Consider the following 20173-nt stretch of genomic DNA (forward strand, 5'->3'; position numbering starts at 1 on the left):
GGCTTCGCTGAGTGCCGAGTGGGGGCAGGGCAAGCAGTGAGCCAGCTGAGGCTCTTGCAGGCAGCTTGGTGGGTTGGAGCCAGCCCACAGATCATAATTTTCCAAGCCTCCGTGTAACTGAAGTTGTGTAACCGGATGAAATCTTAGCAATTACATGACAATTCTAGAGTCCCCAGAGGTGAGCCGGCAGCCAGTGTGCTCCTGACCCCCTCCTGGGGAGCCCCCTGCCTTCTATCAGAGGCAGAAGCGCAGGGTTCTGGTCAGTGAGGGGAGACAGTTTAAAAGCCAGCTCCTTGCACAGACTGGCTGCCTGCTGCCCCACACTGATGTCTCTGATAGAGAGGCAGCAGCACAGAGTGGCAGCAGCCCCTGCGTGCAGGGGCAGGGCGTTCAAGCTCCCTGAGGACAGAGGCTATTGCAGTGTTTCTTAAACTGTGTTCCATGGCACATTGGTGTGCTGCAAGGCAGTCGGAGGTGTACAGCGGAGAACAGAATTCAAAATGGCCGCCTTTAAAGGGGCAGGTGAAATTTTTTCATCTCGACTTTCCCCTGACCCTTCCCACCCCCCAATAACTTTCCCCCTGGCCTTTTTCCCTCCCCCCCCCCCTTCAACAAAAAATCCTTCGTGTTCGTCATAAAAAAAAATTATTGTCTGGTGTTCCTCGGTCTTAAAAAGTTTAAGAAACACTGGGCTATTGCCATGGACAAGCCTCTGTCTGTGGCAGGCCCAGACTCACTGTGGACAGAGGTTGCTTTGTTGCAGCCTCCCTCTCTCCCAGCCCCCGTCCTTCCCTCCCGGCTGCTTATCAGTTAATCATGTAGTTGACTACAGGTAGACATCCCTACTTCACTCCCCCTAACTCCAGAGCCTAACCAGTGCACAAGGACGGAATGCCTGCTGCTACATTTCTAAAGGCGGCACAACATACTTCCCCTGCTACATTGGGCTCATTCAATGGGCTGATGTGAAAGTCACACTCTCTTTGGAGAGATGTGAAGCAGCAGCGTGGGATCAGGGATAGTTCTGTGACAAGCCAACGATCAGGGTGTACAAGGATTGAGGAGGCACCTTATGTATTCTTCACCCCCTACAGATCCACATAAGGCACGGCACAGTCTGACCCTGACTTAACATTTTAATAAGGATATATTTCTCCCAATGGATGGATGACTGTATACGGTTCTCAGGACACTTAAAAAAAAAAAAAAGACGAGTCTTTCATATACACACATTTTAGCATTTAATAAAATTCTTAAGAACTATTTTTCAACTGTAATCATTCCACTTGTACATTTACAGGTTTATCATAATAATGAAAGAAAATGACTTCTCTAGTAGACTTGCAGGTTCCTGTTAGCTTTAAATCTAAGGTACCCAACACATAATACAAATGCTGTTTTAACAAAGAAGGTTGTCTGTCATTGGCATTACGTAAACCCTGGTCAAGTAATTAACTTTTATGTTTATTAAATACTTTCCTTCTCAGAGGGAGACCTTTAAGAATAAGCTTCACTCGAGAGTGGATTTTGTGCATGAATTATAAACCTCTGACAGACTATTATTAAGGAAGTGTTGATAAAACCTCAGTTATGGTCATGCAAACCCAGCAGCATAAATAAAGAATATGCCTAAAGACTCTTCTTATGTACTCAACTCCCATTAATGTTTGTGCTAAGTCGGTGCATAGAACTAAGTTGGATTGACCTTGTATCTGTATATTATGTATTGTATGATATCAGAGTTAAATTTTCTTAAACATTTGTCACCACCTACTTCTACTACAAACCACACGTGTACTTATATTATTGTAAACTACCTCACTTATGTGAATGTAACTTGTGAAATGGAATAATTGCTGTCACTATGAATTTTAGAAAGTTATATACTATACATTACATATTTCAAGACTTTCATTATAATCTCTCTCTTATTCCAAACACCTGTTTTATAAAGTAGGGTTGACAAGTGTCTGGTTTTTGACATGGCAGACTGGGACATTAAAAGTCAGGTTGTTGTAGGGATAGTAGGCTCCCTACCTGGCTCCGCATGTCTCCTGCAAAGCAGTGAGGTGTCCCTCAGCTCCTAGTCAGAGGGACAGCCATGGAGACTCCACATGCTGCCCCCTGCCCGGGAACCACAGCCAATGGGAGCAATGGGACAGCACTTGCTGGCAGCAATGGTACATGGAGCCACCTGGCCACTCCTCCACCTAGGAGCCAAGTGACATATTGCCACTTTCAAGGAGCCATCTGAGGTGAGAGCTGCCCAGAGCCCACACCTCTGACTCCTTCCCGTGCTCCAACCCCAGCCCGGAGCCCCCCTCCCGCACTCCAAACTCTTTGGCCCAACCTGGTTCACTCTCCTGAATCCTAAAGCCATCATTCCAGCCTCACCTCAGAGCCTGCACCCCCAGATGGAGCCCTCATGTCCAGACCCTAACCTCCTGACTCAGCCCAGATCCCCTTCCAGCTGAACCCCTCAATTCTGCCCTTCCCTGGAGTCCTACATCTCCAGCCCAGAGCCCAAAGCCATACCCCCCTTTTACATCCCAATCTTCCGTCTCAGCCCCAAACACCCTCCCACACACTGAATCCAGATCCCAGCCTGGAGCCTCTTCCTGTATCCCAAACCTTCCATCCCTGACCCCATGCCTAATCTTCCTTCCCCAGCCTTGTGAAAATGAGCAAGTGAGGGCAGAGGAGCGCAAATGACAGAAAGGGGAAGGATGGAGTGAATAGGGGGCATGGACTCAGAGAAGATGGAGGGCAGGGACAGGGCCTCAGAGAAGGGGAGGGGCAAGACTGTTCAGTTTTGTAAAGTTAGAAAGTTGTCAACCCTACTATAATGCCTTATGATAGTGTCATATCAGCAATTTATTCTTTTATAAACAATGAGCTTCTTTGATACATCACAACATATCACTCCGATTCAGGTATATTTCCTACCTCTTATTCTGATCCAAAGATTATTTCAATTCAGGCCAATGAGTTTTGGATTAGGTTCATAATGCACTGTATGGATTACAAACCTTATAGTTCGGTATATATTAAGCATGTTAAGATGTGTGTAGTTGACTAATCATGTACTTGACACAATTTGTATTGACTACATCAGCGGTGAGCAACCCATGGGTCGCAACCCCAAATAGGGTTGCGAATGTCTTCCCAGAGAGATCACGGCGCTTAGATCTGGCTGGCCAGGGGTTGGGCCCGGCTGTTGGCGGCCACACAGTTCCTAGATATGGATAGCTGGGGGCTGGGCCCAGCAGTTGGTGGCCCCTACGGTGCGGGGGTTGCAGATCAAAAAAGGTTGTGCACCACTGGACTAGACGATTAGTCTAGAAGGGCAGGTGCTCTGTCCCAGCTCACACCGGGTCCAGGAGCAACCCCCGCTGCAGCTCTGCAGTTTAAATATAGTAGGAGCTGGGCATGCAGAGCTGCAGCAGGAGTAGGTCCTGGACTGACACAAGCTGGGACAGAGCCAGGAGACTGCAGCTCTGCATTTTAAATGTAGTAAGAGCTGTAGCGGGGGTAGCTCACAGACCGGGCACAAGCTGGGACTGAGGAGTCCTGGCTCATGCGGGGTCCGAACAGCTGCTGCTCTACATTTTAAATGTAGCAAGAGCCAAGAAGCTCTTACTACATTTAAAATGCAGAGCTGTGGTGGTCCCAGACTGGTGCGAGCCAGAACTTAGCAACTTGTGTGGGCCCAGCTCACACAGGGTCCAGCAGCCCCTGTCCGCAGGGAGTTCCAGCAGGGAACCTGCTCGTAGTGGCCGGGGTTTGCTGTGGACAGGGGCTGCTTTGTGGCTCCCCTCAACACCGGCTCCTGTCCCCTCCCCTCCTCCCCCCACTGCCTCTGATACAGAGGCAGCAAGGGGGGAGCGAGTAGTTGAGTACTCAAGTCAACTACTCACTTACATCCCTAGTAAATATCACTGTACCATTTACTTTTTTTTGTAACCATTCTGTGCATTTGTTTTTTATAAACATATACTTTGCAAAGATGCGTGATTTCAAGATTCCTGAATTAATGTGATAGATTCAATAAGTCTCCAATAAATTTACAATGGATATAAGGACTTACATTAAGATAGTTAGTGTCTAATTATTTAAAAATTGCTTTGAATGTATTGGTATCCGAGGTACATTCCAGGCTTTCATTACCTTCAATGTGACTGGATTGTGCCCTCAATAATTATGTGGTGAAATCCTTGGTCCATTGAACTCACTGGGAATTTTCTGACTGCCTTTCAAATAGAGCCATGATTTCTCCCATGTTACTGGGTATTCTACATTTTCTTGCTTCTGTGGTGAGCGACAGATTTCCTGGGTCAAAGCATCAAGCGTGCTGAACTTTGAAGTTGCGTAACTATTCCAAGTTCAAAACAAAGAGTTGGCTTACCAGCAGCCATTTTGTAATCCTAGCAATAAAACATCTGTATCTGGTGTGTTTACAGTGTTTTCTACTCTCAGGTGCAGACAATACAGATGTGTTGTGAATCCTACTGGGATGACAATTACAAAGGTATGCAATGAATAACATTTATTTCTCATTTACATTTAGATTTATAAAACACATTCTGCCATAAAGCACAGCGCAAATATATCCAATTGTAATAAAGTATGTGTAACTAAATCTAAGCACATCTCTTTCAGGAAGTTAGAAAAGAAGGCTACCATCTCCAAGAACTTGATTTTGTAAGGTGTATACCCTCAGGCTACGTCTACACTGCAGGGTTTTTGAGCAAGAAGTCTTTTGCGGAAGAGTTCTTGCACAAAAACTTATTGTGCAAAAGTACATCCACACTTCAAAGCGCGCCGTTTTTGTGATGCGCTTTTGCGCAAGAGAGTGTCCACACTGCATGGACACTCTTGCTCAAGAAAGCTCTAATTGCCATTCACAGAATGGCCATCAGAGCAAGCCCCTGTGCTTTTTCTGGATAGGCTGTATTTGCGCAAGAAACCCCGGTGGAGCGTCTACACGTGCCTTTTTGCGCAATAGCTGTAGCGCAAAACAGAGTTATGCCTCGCAGAAGTAGGTTTACACCGCAAAAAGCCCTCTGTTCTGCCATTTTACTGTTGATTTATTTGCACAAAAGCATGCTTGAGGTATGGGCACTCCACAGGCTTTCGCTCAAAAACTTTGTAGCATAGGCGTAGCCTCATTTCTCAAGAGGTCTGCAGCACCATGCAAGATCCCGCCTCTGGAAAGTCAATTTACTTTAAAGGTTAGTAAACAAAGGCTCTGTCAGAGCAGCTACTAGAAGCAAATTACATGGTAAAGTAGTCTGGCAGCCAAATGCAAGCTTTTGGCAGTACCTTGTTCAGTGTCAGTACAATGATGGATTCTGAATTTTCAGACCCTAAATTCAAAGAAACCACTTTCACTGAATTTCAATTGTTTTTAAATGATTACTTCACACTAATTTTTTTATGGATCACAATCTGCAAGAAGCTCAGTATGTTATATATCTGTATTAGTGTCTGTATTAATGGACCTTTTCAGTACACCTGCTTCCCCCCCCCCCCCCCCAACTGAGACAAGGCATATTCTTCTTGCTCCCTCAGATCATTCTCACATAAAATTTTATACGCACTCATGAGAATTACTTTTCAAATATAGGACAATTATAGGCATTATAAATCAGTCAACTATTTTATTCATTCACCTTTCATTCAGCAATTCCTTAGAGATCACTAAACACCCTGAGCTATAATAAACAGTCAGTGGTACAGTGACACCACCAGCCAATATAGATGATATACCGGTTGAATGTCTATAGTCTGGCACCCTTGGGACCTGACCGATGCCGAACCAAGAGAGGCCAATATTGTCTAGCAGCATTACCAACACTTCCACTGATTACTAGACTTTTAGGGTGCATCTACACAGCAGGGTTCAACTCACAATAAGTTACGCAAGTTGAGCTACATTAATTGCGTATCTTATTTCGGAATTAAGAGCATCTACACAGCACTCATTTCAAAATAGAGCACTCTTCCTCTGACTTCCCTTACTCTTCGTACAATGAGGGTAACAGGAGTTGGAGTAAGGAGTCCTCCAGCTTGACAGTATTTCAACATTATTTCAAAATAACTGACTGCTGTGTAGATGCAGACTAAGTGAATTCGAAACACTAGTTATTTCGAAATAATGTTTTTATGTAGACGTACCCTTAGAAGACATTTAGGATTAAATTAGAGCTAAATAACAGCACAGAACAATGAGAGTCAGGACCGGTGACTGTAAAACTTTATGGGACTGCAGGAAATTTGGCTACATCTATGATTAGTGAACATCTGGCTACCTAAAATCATGCTAGACCACGGATGTTGCCAGACCACACAGGTACAACTGTACTTTCACATGGAATTCAAATACAAGAATTTCCACACCGTTGGCCCACACTATTCTATGATAGGATGCCGAGACACTGGCAGTGGCAGACAAAGCATGCACAGATTGGCCCAACAGAAGTATCTGACTTCCACAAGAAATCACCTGAACAGTCAGTGACAGGGCCACAGTTCTGTGGGTAGCACGCTGGTATCAGTAAGGACTTTGTGATCAGTGTCAGAATCTATACTAACCACTAGCTAGCAACAAGGAATGCATATCTCCTCTTTGGTAGGTATAAAAACTACCTCAAAGGTCACAAATTCTAGCAGAGCTACAGAAGCAAGTGTATGAGTTGAATACAATGTGCACAACTCCACAGAACGCTATCTTGATGGTTACTGAAAATAAACATTTCATTTAACATAATTTGTTCAGAATTCATTCAAGACAAGAAGTATAACCAAACACTACACACACCATTGGCAAAGAAAACACCCCACTGAAAATAAATCAGGGAGGTACAATAATCAACAGAGAAGAAGCTGGCAATGTCCCTGTATAATATGTATAACAGTTGCAAAAGACAAACCAGTAAGAACATCAGTATTCTCACACAATGCTGATGTACTTGTCTTAGTCTTGTTCAATTACCTTAAACAGGGCCAAAGGTTTTTAGTAATTATACAACCCTGGTCCAAGAGAGAGCTGAAAGTCACATCAGTGCTAATGCAGAGCCACATCAGAACATCATTGTACCAGGACTGTCACCTGTCCACGCACTCTCATATTGCAATACAGTCACTTATTGCTTATTTTTGGACTCAAGAAAGGCACTGGGTTGAAGATTCTGTGAGCTGAATATCTCCTCTCTGCTGGGTTGCATCATTGCCTGATGTCACTGAATAGGTAACTAAATTCATGACTGCCTGCTACAGTCAGTCAAATTGCACCACCATGTTGGAAGCACAGGAGACATCATCAGCAGCAAAAATTGCCAAAGATAACCACATCAACACAAAATTTTAGCTCATTATCAAAAGCTGTTGCATTTATAAAAATGTAAAACAGGCAATTTTTCAGACATGTGTACAAAAAAGATGCACCACCACTTCATCTACTAGATCAGCATGGATGGATATGCGATGACAGTTCCAAGTTTCTGATCCTCACACCTGTACCTGATTCTTCTTCCAAATATTCTGAAGATAATCAAGTGCTTATTAGAGTGATGCACATTGTGGAAACTGAAGTCCATGTTATACACCAGCTCCTCTCCTCATATGACCATTATTTAAATATATATTATTGATAGATATTGCAAAATGGTGTATTACAAAATCAAGAGGAAAGAGTTCTATGCCCCGAATAATGCAAACTCTGATTTTTCAGCAGGGTGTGACAATGAAAGTAGAACGAAATGTCAATATTTCAAAATGGTCAACAATGATAAAATGTCATCAGGCAGATTCTTAAAAGGTCTGTTCTTGAGATACAGAATCCAAAAAGAAAACATTGTGTGACCCCTAAAGCCAGCTTGTCCACAGTGGCTAATGAACTAAATAGCTCCTCCTTAAGGTCACACTTATCAGCTTCCCAGCTTTTACCTCCAAGGACTGTAGCTCAAGCAACTCAATGTATATCTGTCTGGATACATTAAATTAAATTGCAGTTTCTACAAATGATCATCATATTTATGGCAATCTTAACTCTCATGGTTGATGGTTGTACAGTCAAATGTTATAAACAAGTCCTTTTTAAAAAAAATCCAACTAGCTAAAAACCTTAATTTTTCTTGAATTTTAAAAAAAAAGCAGCTTATTCAAAAGAGTATCACTAATATGGATAACAAAAACTCTGGAGTTTTGCATGAGCAAAAGTTTCAGGGATGAATCAAGAATATAATCCTAGATTGTTCACAAGCCTTACAAAAAGCTTGTTTTGTATTTTTTAATCTGATGTTATAACCCTTTTATGTCCCAATCCTGCAACCACTCAGAAGTTTATCTTAACACTCACAGTCAATGAGGATACAAAATCCATTATTAAACAATGCTTTTGTTCAACTTTGAGCACATGCATAAGTGTTTGTGAGAATTGAGACTTTTGATTGCAAATTCTTCAGCACTCAGATGTACCTGCACAGCAGGGGTGGGGAACCTTTTTTGGGTCAGGGGCTGCTGACTCATAGAAAAATCAGTAGGGGTCTGCACACAAGTAAGAAGCAAAGTGAGAAGCTCCTGACAGAGGGAGAAAGACACTTCCCACATTCCTCTTGCACACCAGAGCCTAATGGGGCCCAGCCCCCCCTGCCTCCCACCCTTAGGGCTGGAGCACCAGCATGGGCTCCCCAATGCTGAGCGTTGGGGGCCAGATTCAGGCTAGCCAGGGGCCTGAAGTTCCCCACCCTTGCTGTATAGCATCTAACTAACTTCTTGTGTTTTTGAAAATTATCAAAATAGTCAACATTTGTGAATGAAAATAATCGCTCAGAGAAACTGGTTTATGCACTTGAAATATTTTAAGTTTCTAAACTGTCAGGGGTACATGTAACTTGTTTATTTCAGTAAATCTGTGTCCACATTTTAAGATACATACACAACACCCAATTTTAATGTATCCCAAGATATACAATATATGATGAAATAAAGAATATCAATGTGAGTCAGTACAACTAAGAGAATCATGTTAAGTGGTTCTTTTTTTAGTTATGTAAAGTGTGAAAAGCAAGTAGCATATTTACAGAACCGATCCCTAAGGGTACAAAGTTCAGGGTAGAACAAGGCATGCAGCTGCTCTAAAAAAAGCATGCTCAGATTAAAAAAATATGAAAGCAATTATTTTTGCTGTATACTATTGTACATAGATCGCTGCACTAAGCTTATATAATTAAACAAGACAAAAGGTCAGATGGTACCTAATAAACCATTTATAGCAGTAATTATAACTAAGCTGTGGCAATCTAGTACTTGATAATAAATAACTGTATAATAATTACAGGGAAAAATCTCCTGTTTTAAGTTTTTCATTTTCAATCTGTACCACCAGCATTACCAATCAAATTTCTTCTCATACACATTAGATGCACAACAAAAGGTCTGTAGTATCAGAAAATGCTAATTAATGGCTCGATCCTGCAAATCGTTACTGAAGAGGAGACTCACTGAAGTCCCCAAATGTCCAAACAACACAGTATTTGTGTCTGCACTTGAAAGATGGGAGCAAACCCAAGTATTGTGCCTCAACTGCTTAGGTCCAAAGTTACTACAGCACGGGGAAATCAAACGTTTTCATATGGTGGACTATATCCCAGAAATTGTCTCACAAATCATCTCCAGTCTATTTGTATTGTAGTGAATACAGTTTCTTTTAGGATTTTTACAAATGGCAGAGGAGGGTATCAATTGCTTACCCAGACAAATAATATTAAAAAAGTAAGGCATGCTTAGCTTCTCTTAATGCCATTAACAACTAGTCCAAGGAAAAGGAGCCAGCACCACATGCCAGCTAACTCTACATAAACCACCAGCACGTGCTCTGTAAACCCACAATAAGTCTCCAAACCGCAGACTGAAAATTGCTGCTGTAGCAGAGGTGCTCCTACTGAGAGTTTTGAATACAGTTTCTGACTGGATCAGCAAATAGTCCAGTGCCTTGTGCTAAAATACCCTGGTGCAAATCCAGAGAATTTCAGTACTGTAAATCTTTAATAACTCCACCGTGATCTAATTTAGAATGCTCGTTCAGTCCTTTGTTTTATTTACCAGAACTCTTACCAAACTGAATTAAAGTATCAGATTCTATGAAAAAAAATTAAGACAATGTAAGGTGTGCATGAGACAGAGCACTCAAAATCAGGAAATATACAAATTTTGTTAACATACAACTTTCATTCTGCCCCCAAATACACTGTGATATTGTATTGTATAATACGAGAAATCACATAAACCCTACCATAACTCACATGCCTAAAGGGACAGATTTAAGATTGGTGTCTAACTTTCACCTGAGCATTTCCTTACCTGAGCACTTGGGCAATCCTAACATCCTCTTAAGATCATTTTATTATGGGATAGCCTAGTTGTGTGACTTTGTAGTTTGTCTTTAACACTGGGGAAAAGCAAAATCAGAAGGACATGGCACTACACTGGTCTCTAGCTTGCTGTCTTCTTCCAATAGTCTGTGTAAACTCCAAATCTGGAATTGTCTGCTCAGGCATCTCTGGATAACTCTAGCCTATACAACAGGTAGGGCCATTTGAAAAAAAAAAAATCTTGTATTACCAACATAACTGCATAGATCCCTACAGTAAATCACAATTCACATCCTTCTTCAAACCTTGTCAAGTACATAGAAGCCCTCATTGAAGTCCCTATCTCGTATCTTACAAGGCACAGGCAACTGCAGTGCCTACACAGTGCCTCTCTGATTTGAATGGCATCTGCATGGATACTATTAGTCCACCTACTCAAACTGCAGAATTAGAGTCTAAGGATACAGCTACACTGTGGTTTTTTTGGCAGAAGAAGGTATGCAAATTGCGCTGGCATTTGCACACCTTCTTCCGATTTTTTTTTCCAGGAAGAGGATTTTCCAATATTTGGTCCTTCTACACGTTTCACAAGGAATAAGGGGGCTTCCGAAAGAGTGGGGGATTCCAACACTTGGCCCCATGTACATGGGCCAAATATCAGAAAATCCTCTTCCAGGAAAAAAAATGGAAGAAGATATGCAAACGCGAGTACAATTTGCATACCTTCTTCAAAAAAACCCAACACAGTGTAGACATGCCCTAACTTCTTGCTCATTAACAGGTGTACAGGATTTAGACCATGCAAAACTTTAGTATATTTCTCAGTATATAGATAAATTAGCCATTTGTACATGCATGACACAGACTTCCTTAGCTGTACAATTTATGATGTCAGTTAAAAAAAAAGCAGATGCAAAACATACTGCATGTTCCCTGCTTACAATTTTCTGTCAAATCAAATTAAATTCACAAGAAATCTCAAAACTACTTCTCCTGAATAAGATATATTTCCAAGTCAAAAACCAAATCACAGCCATTCAGAAAAGAGAGATGTTTTAAACAAAAATTGCAAAAACTTTTTTAAGTTGAAAAATGCCCCTTCCCCACATTATCAAAAACAGCTGAATTATTTCTGCTCTGGCTTTCAACAATAAATAATCTTCAGGCACAGATGAAGCTGGGAGAGTTTCATCCCAAAAGATGAAGCAAAATGCAGGACAATGTAGCACTTTAAAGACTAACAAGATGGTTTATTAGATGATGAGCTTTCGTGGGCCAGATCCACTTCCTCAGATCAAATAGTGGAAGAAAATAGTCACAACCATATATACCAAAGGGTACAATTAAAAAAAATGAACACATATGAAAAGGACAAATCACATTTCAGAACAGGAGGGGAATGCGGGGGGGGGGGGGGGGGAGGGGGGAGGGGGAGGGGGGGCGGGAAGGAAGGAAGGAAGGTAAGTGTCTCAGACTATTGTGACTATTTTCTTCCACTATTTGATCTGAGGAAGTGGATCTGGCCCACGAAAGCTCATCATCTAATAAGCCATCTTGTTAGTCTTTAAAGTGCTACATTGTCCTGCATTTTGCTTCAGCTACCCCAGACTAACACGGCTACATTTCTATCACTATCCCAAAAGATGAAACCTCAGGAAGTTCTGCGTGACTAAAAACAGAAGGTTAGAATAAAAACTCTTACGTGACCTTGACTATAACAGTTGCTGCTGGCTCTACTAAAACTTCACTGCCTATTTAATATTTTCATATGTGATAGTGAATTAATATTCTGTAAGTGATTGAAGAAATCATATCACTAATCAAATGTGTTTCTAAAATCCATTGACACCACCGATCATTAAAAATAACTATAAATGATAGTTGAATATTAGGGAGGATAAAATTCCTGATACAAATATAATCACTGGACAGAAAGGACCAAACTTGAGTATTAAAGATACATTGGTAAGTATCTCCTTCCCCTGAAAAGACTGAGTCTTACAATACGAAACAGTTGTGTAACTATTCCAAGTTCAAAACAAAGAGGGAGCTAGCAAAAAAGCCTTGGAAAGCAGTCTCACAAAAAGGTCTCATTTAAATTCCTGGAAAGCGCAGCTTCTCTAACTATATCTATTCAGCTCTCTGAACCGGCAAGTCCTGCTAAAACACACACGCTGCCTACTGGAACCCTTCGAGTACAGCTTAGGCTGAGAGCCATACCACCGAGAAGCTTCCACGTATGTAGTTTCCACCCCGGAAAGGGGGTAAGCAGCAACCCTCCCCATAGAAAGTGCATGTTGCCAGTGAGTGTGTGCACAGCCCAAACTACCTCTGGGCAAGCAGGAGCTTTCTCTCGGCTCTTTACATTCGCGACCGCTACGACAGGGGGGCGGGGGAATCGGGATCGAGCTCCTAGCTGCCAGACGCGGAGCTCTTTGCTTTAATTCGGATTGGCACAGCAGCACCGCAAGGGCGAGCAAACCCCGCGGGTAACACACTTCCGACCCCCTTCAGCGCCGGGCTCCACCGCCCCGCGCCCGCCGGGGGCATCCCGCGGCTAAGGCGAGCCCCAGCTGGGCGCTGCAGGAAGGCGGCGCCCCTGCCTCCGACCGTCGCGCCTAGCCCGTCCTGGGAACACCTCGCTGCGCATCCCCCCCGGGGCTCCTCCGGGCGCCCCCCCCTGCCAGCCTGCTCCCTCCCCCACCCCCGTGCCGCTCCCTGCCGGTGCCCGCGGCGGGGGGCTGCCGCTATTGTCTCTCGGCGCCTCGCCCAGCGCTGCCCTGCAAGCGGGGCTGCTTCTCCCCCTCCCGGCTCGGCGGCAGCCGCTTCCCTCCCGCGGCGGGCACGGGGCGAGCCCGGCGTTACCTAGCGGAGCGGCAGGGAGCTCGGGCGCGGCGGCGGCTGCAGGGCGGGGGCCCGGCGGGCTGGAGGCGCGGCGCGCTGCTGCGGGGCGGACATGCTGAGGCTGCCGCTTCTGTGCCGCCGGCTCCGCGTCCCGCACTGAGCGAGGCAGGCAGGGGCGGGCAGCAGGCTCGGCGCTGCCCGGCTCATTGTTCGGGGCAGGGCAGCTGCGGGGCGGGGCGAGGGCGGGGTCAGTGCTGGGGCCGCTGGCCCCGCCTCGGGCTCACTCGCAGCTGCTGGGGGGGCGGTAGCGCGTCTCAGGCTAGGTGCGGCTCGCGGGGCTTCAGCCCTTTCCCGCCCCCCACGCGCCTGCGAGCGCCCGGAGGCAGCAGGCGCGGCTGGGAGCGGGGCCCGGCTGCAGCGAGCGTCGCTCGGTGGATGCCCCGAGGCACGTGCGCGCGGGGAGAGCTTGGGGGCGCTGAGACCCCGGCTCCAGCGAGCGGGCGGGATCCGCCACGCCACGTTTGCGGGCCCGCGCCAGTTGCCTGGCAGGTGGCTCTCGGGCATCCTCAGCAGGCAGGTCCCGCGCTCTACGCTGCCTTGTGGCTACCACCCTGGGGCTCTTCCTGCTGAACACGTGCCCTGCTGGTGCCCTGCCGCCTGGTAGGGCTGGAGGCTCCATAAGTTGATAAAGTATCTTGCAGAGTAGAAGGAGCTGCGGTGGGTGAGGGAAAGTGGGGACGTATTTTGCCCTTAGAAGAATTTTTTTTTTTAAGTACAATTTAGGTGAACGCGGCTTGCATAGGACACCAGAAAGGAGGGTTGATGTGACAGTTTCACGCACGTCGACTGGAGGGAAGCACGGTAGGCAGGAGGTAAAAGGTTGGGCTTTTAAGATAACACTCCATTCATTAGGGGAAACCTTTTAAATTGTCAATGGTTTGGCTGGATTTATTATCTACATGTCTACAATTGTGCATAAAGGACTTAAATACAATGCAGTGAAACCTGTAACATCAGCCCCAGCAAGGCAAATGAAAAATAAAACAAATCTTAAAATGAAGAACAAATATGCCTTTGTACTTCTGAACTTTTAACTAACCAACCCAGACTGGTTGCTTGCTGGTTTCTCAGCTCCCACAAGCAGATGTATTGAAAAGAAAGTTATTTGCAAACTAATCAACTCTAGGGCTGTACACAGAACAGTAGGTGAGGCTACTTGAACTATTCCCCTGCTTAAAGTTAAGCATCTATGTAAACCTTTGCAAAAGGAGGGGCTTATTGTGTCTATTTCTGTTGTATCTAAAATATCTAAAACAAAGTTTGAAAGAAAAAATGTCTTAAACTGTTCAAGAAAAGATAGTCAAAACAATAAGCATTAAAGTTAAATAGGAGACAACATGCTAAAATAAATTAAAATACAGAAGGTTAACACTATACAAATAAAAGTATTAAAGCAAAACATGAATCTGGGTTTAAATGAAAGAGTCAAAGTGTTGAAACAACCATCCGTACACTAAGAAAAGTGCTTAAAGATTCATAATCATTAGTATTAATCCACTTAGCATATTTACTGTTTTTGTACAAAGAGGAAGTTTGTGAAGAAAGTCAATCTAATTAATAAAACAAAATATTTTTCTTCACATAGGACAGTATGAAGTCAGCCTTTGGAAAAGTTACTTTATCTGAACTAGTGCAGTAAATTGTAGATAAAGACATGAAACATAAGGTAAATAGTTTGACTATTCTTATGCATCAGAGAAGACTGTAACAGCAAAAGAAGTCTAAGGGTACGTCTAGACTACAGGGTTTTGTCGACAGAAGTTTTGTCAACAGATACTGTCGACAAAGCTTCTGTTGACAAAGAGCGTCTAGACTACATTCAGTTCTGTCGACAAAGCAAGCTGCTTTGTCGACAAAACCCTGTAGTCTAGACACAACCCTACATGCAATAACACCTTCTGTCGACCGAACTCTGTCGACAGAAGGCGTTATGCCTCGTAAAATGAGGTTTACCGGCGTCGACAAAACTGCTGAGTTCTGTCAACGTTATGTCGACAGAACTCAGCGGTAGTGTAGACGCAGGTATAGTTTTGTCGACAAAAGTCCACTTTTGTCGACAAAACTCTGTAGTCTAGACACACCGTAAATAAAAGTGTTCTCACCAGGGATGTACTTAAGTGTTTGGCAGCTGTTGGGTAATCCTTCTAAGGCTTTATTGCTGTCTGAAAGTTATTCCCATAGTCATTCAAAAATCTAAAATTTAAATTAAATGCCAATTTTATGTATGTATGCTTTGCCTACCAAGTAGCTTTTTTTTATTTGTTGCGTCATCCTTACAAAGATACCTGGTGGTTGGTAAAATTAATCATAAGCATGTGTCATACAAAAATACAGTACAACACACATATTTCTAACTCAGTTTTCTTTAAGTTGCATTAGCAATTTGACTATATAGAAATACAGCTCCTGAGTCCTGATATGTATCTTATAATTGCAAAATGTGCTATTCTGTATAGTCATTCCATTTTTAATATTCCAAGTGAAAATTAATTTCAATTTAGAAGCAGAATAAATGGGTAGTATGAGTTAGCTAATATTACGAGAAAGCTGGTAGCACAAAGGTATTCTGCATGTGACAAAAGAACAGAACCTCACCTGAAAATGTTTCTCCCCGTCAGGAAAAGAATTCAACAATAGGGATTTAAGCTGTTTGAGCACAACTCTCAGAGGTAGGTGCTACTGATATTAAAGTCTATCTAAATGTAAAATTTATCTCTGGGAAGGCAGTTGGAGGCTGTCTGCAGATAAGGTTTGCTTTTGCCTCCAGCTTGGGTGCATTTTGCTTTTGGCTCAGCCAGTGAACGCTGAAGAATAAAGAGCTGTGGTTCTTGCCATTGGCCTGATTCTGATTTCACTTACATTACTATAAATAAATAACTCAATGGAGTTACATTGGAGTAAAGACTCTGTGAGATTATTAGCAGATTCCTAGTGATTTCTAAACACCTGGGAGAAAGGTTTGAAGTTCAGAGAACAGCAATTGCTGGAAAGTCCAATTTTCTAATCAAGCCACATGCAAGTGGGGGCATGAGGGCTAAAGTTTCAGACTCTATATTAGAGATGTAAAATCCCATTTAATTAGTTAACCGGTTAAATGTTAAGTTTAACCACTTTACTGATTGGACTGGGGCGAGAGGAGGGGGGCGTTCAAGCCCACTGTGCGGGCTCATGGGCTGGGGGTCAGTAGCCTTGGGCGGGGCCGGGAGCGGGACTGGTTGCCCACCCCACCACACTGCCACTTCCACCACATACAATGCTGCCAACTCCCAGCTCAGGAGCCTGCACGGGCTGGGCGCTGGAAGCCCTTCTCTGCTCCCCTCTCCCACTGCCGCCCCCCACCATCCCACTCCATGCAAGACTGCAAATTCCCAGCCCTTGAGCTCACAGCATCTCTATTGAACTGGAGCAGCTCTCTGCCTGCAGTGAGTCTGGGGGCTACTTCCATATAATGGTTAACCTTTCCTGGTTAGTATTACCCATTAAGGATGATACTTCCTGGTTACCTGTTCACATCCCTATACTATATACACAGAGATAAGGACTTTTCTTTTCTGTTACTGAATTTAAGTATTGATGTAGGTGCATCTCTTGTTTTGTGCTGAATTAGTGGCACATTTATGAAGGAAATATATAACCTAATTTAGCCTAGTCTTGAAACACAGCCCCTTAAAGTTATAACACATCAGTGCACTGATAATCGAAACTGACAAGATATAGTTTATACTGAAAGCCTCTAAAGCTCTGTGAGAAATCAATCACTCCTAGCTCATGTTCTAGCAAATATAATGGGTGAAATCTGGCCCCCTTAAAGTCAAAGGGGGGTTGTCATGGACTTTAGTGAGGCTAGGATTTCACCCATAGGAACATACTAGAATTAGTCTAGCTTTGAACATATAGGGCTCAATTATGGCTGTCTCAATATGTGGGCTGGGAGCAGGGATGTGTAGGGAGGTCTTACTGCCTTGCCTTTGCATATTTTGTGAGCCACAGAGGCACTGCTACTCCTACCAATAATGCTTACTGCCCCGGAGAACATGTTCAAGTGGATTAGATCCCACTCCTGCAAACCAGCAAGCATATAAAGCTATACCTGGGAAAGTGTATGACACACCTGTTTGCCATATAGGTATAATATACCTATGTAACCTGGCAAGCATACTCCCTTAAGTACCTCTGTAGACAGCATACCTGATGCTATTCTTCAGTAGCACTGTTTTCAGCTACTTTGTCTCCTTCAGTGTGTTCCTTCCCTGTCCCACCTATAAAGAAAACCAGGTAAAAGAAACCTTAAGATGTTATATAATGTGTACCTGATAAGGTGTGTCCAAATTTTATTTTTTTCATTTTTTCTAGGTGGTGATCAGTGGAATAGCTGTAGCTCTAAGGAAAGCTGTTTCTCTGCCCTTCAAAAGCACCATGATAAAATAGTAGCAGAATGATAGGGTGGGATTCGGGTGTATAGGCAAATAAATATGTGGAGGTATACCCATCTTATAGACCTGGACAGGTCATCAAGTCCAGTCCTCTGTCCTCACAGCAGGACCAAGTACCATCTCTGACAGATTTGCCCCAGATCCCTTCAGGGATTAAACTCACAACCCTGGGTGTAACAGGCCAATGCTCAAACCACTGAGATATCCCTTGCTCAGTAATTGAAGCTTGCACTCAGGCCATATCTACACTACATAGAATAGCAACATTGCCACAGTAATTAACATAGCTGGAGCTGTGTATCTTAAGTTGACCTTCCCCTTTAGTGTAGACATGCTCTCAGTGACTACAGCATCCTACCTCAAAAAAATTTGGGTGAAGGGGTGCGGCAGGAAGGATGAAGTGCTTACCGAGTTAGCAGGTGGTTGATAAAATAAGTCAGGTATGTTATTAAAAATCACTTTCAAATATATGTAAGTGAAAAACAATCTACTCCTGGGCCAGATTCTGTTGCTCACTGAAACTCATTCAGCATGAACAAGAGTAGATAGATGTAGGGTAAGTATAAAAAGAGGTTGAGAAACAGTGCCTTATCCATTGTGCTGCTGGAGGAGCTGCCCCACCTCCCTAGCTTCAGGGGCCCCCTTCTCTTTCCTGCCTTTCAATGGTGTCAACTTTGGCCCTCAGGGGCCTGGTGGTGTTTCTCAATTAGTGGTACAAGTACCCTCAGGGATACTCAAGAGAAGTCGGGAATGGGGGGGGGGTACGTCAACACAGCTGACATTTGGAGAAAATGAATTTTTGTTCTAAGTTTTACAGCACTTTATTATTTTTGTACTTTTTACACTAAAACATTTCATCACCCACCCAGCTATGATTAAGTTGTTTAAACAAATGTGTTGCAATGATAGAAAAAAATTTTGTGTGCCTGAAAACTCTAGGTACTGGGGATACCTATAACGCTTTTTTTAAAAAAGGAGGTACTTATAAGTTTTTTAAAGGGGGTACTTTATAAAAAAAAAGGTTGCGAAACACTGAATTAGAGTGTCCATGCTAAATGAGGCTGATAGAGTGGATTCTAAGTACTCTTAAGTACATGATGTTTGGCTTTTTAAGTCAGTAGGATGTGGAACATATTCTGGTTTACCTAATGACATAAAAAGCCATACACTACATTTTTAAGAGTACTTAGAACCCACTCTATCAGCTTCATTTAGCATGGACACTCTATTTGACTATTCTTTTCTCATTCTTTTCTCCTTTCCCTCCCTGTCCCCTTTCTTTCTCTGCTATTTATTTAGAATTTGGACCCCTTAAACTCCATTTGTTTGAAGAGGTGGATTGTTCCAACAAAAGCTCATGACACCATCTACATTTGTGTTGGCATCTGGAGTATTTGCTCCAAATATGTCCAGCATTTCCTTTCGATTTTTGTGTGAATGAGCTCTTGGATAAAGATTTCTCTGATCTTTTTATGAGCTTTCGCCAGTACAACCCACTTCAGAAGAAGAGGTAGTACCCACGAAAGCTCATGATACCATCTACATGTTTTGTTAGTCTTTAAGATGCTGCTAGATTATTCATTGTTTTTTAAGTTTTTCCAGTTACAGTCTAATTCAGCTACCCCTCTGAAGCTTCAGATTTTTTTGTTGGTGATGCCCTGCAGCACGCCAGGAGAGAGAGGGGAGGTCGGAGGCAGCGCGACTGGCCAGGTAGATAGGGAAGGTCGGGGGCAGCGCAACTGGCCGGGAGAGATAAGGGAGGTCGAGGGCAGCGTGGCTGGCCAGGGGAGATCAAGGAGGTCGGGGGCAGCGCGGCTCCCCGTGAAGCAGCCGAGCATCTGCAGAGCGGCAGCTGACGGGGAAAATACCTTGGACCCCTCAAGGTATTTTCTGTATTATCCAACATTTCGATTATCCGGCTATCCTTCAGTCCCCTTTAGGTCAGATAATGGAGACTCAACTGTAAAATTTTTGGTAGATTTTTAGCCTTCACAACTACATGTTAGCACTAAGATTAAGTTTGACCTGAAAATTCTTTCTTTTGTTATGGTGATATACAGGGCTCGCCGAGCTGCGGCGAGCCCTCTTCGCCAGCTGCGCTGTCCAGCATTCTGTGCATGCGCAGATCGCCCGAACCCGGCTCTTCCGGGTTGTAATCTATTTGTCACGGGCGAGTAGATTACATAGTTTGTCGAGCCCTGGTGATATATATGTTTGATGTTCTTACATTGTTGAGTTTAGTAAATGCTGTGGATGTCTCTTCTGTCATTGCTATCAGCTCCTTCTGAAGTATCTATTGATCAATATGGTGCTGTGCAGCTAAGTGAACTATCTGCTTTCTTGAAATTTTTGCTGTGTAATGTGATGACATTGCTTGACATCTAGGTTTTCAGGATGTTTGTTTTAGCATAACTAGTTTTCACTCTTACATGCCTACTGTTTTTGCTAGGTTGTCTCCATAAT

At 43.5% G+C, this 20173-nt stretch overlaps 2 protein-coding genes across 5 annotated transcripts in view; one reads left to right on the forward strand and one right to left on the reverse strand.

The window, feature by feature from the left end:
* LOC102452866 (pinopsin-like) overlaps positions 1 to 4591 on the forward strand; it is a 159834-nt gene extending 155243 nt beyond the window's left edge. Inside the window, exon 4 of the mRNA XM_075917861.1 lies at positions 4477 to 4591. Within this exon, the coding sequence (XP_075773976.1) occupies positions 4477 to 4539 (63 nt within the window). The 3' untranslated portion in view covers positions 4540 to 4591. The remainder of the gene's footprint in view (positions 1 to 4476) is intronic.
* ST6GAL2 (ST6 beta-galactoside alpha-2,6-sialyltransferase 2) overlaps positions 1 to 20173 on the reverse strand; it is a 318315-nt gene that overhangs the window by 61761 nt on the left and 236381 nt on the right. For 2 of the 4 annotated variants that reach the window (XM_075917819.1, XM_075917803.1), the window contains exon 1: positions 13239 to 13434. The exons of 1 other annotated variant lie outside the window; for it this stretch is intronic. The gene's annotated coding sequence lies outside the window, so the exon portion shown is untranslated. Of the gene's footprint in view, positions 1 to 13238; positions 13435 to 20173 lie in introns of those variants that run through there. One more of the 4 variants, XM_075917829.1, reaches the window with a different exon arrangement.

The sequence above is a fragment of the Pelodiscus sinensis genome, chromosome 1, assembly GCF_049634645.1.
Source record: "Pelodiscus sinensis isolate JC-2024 chromosome 1, ASM4963464v1, whole genome shotgun sequence".
NCBI lineage: Eukaryota > Metazoa > Chordata > Testudines > Trionychidae > Pelodiscus > Pelodiscus sinensis.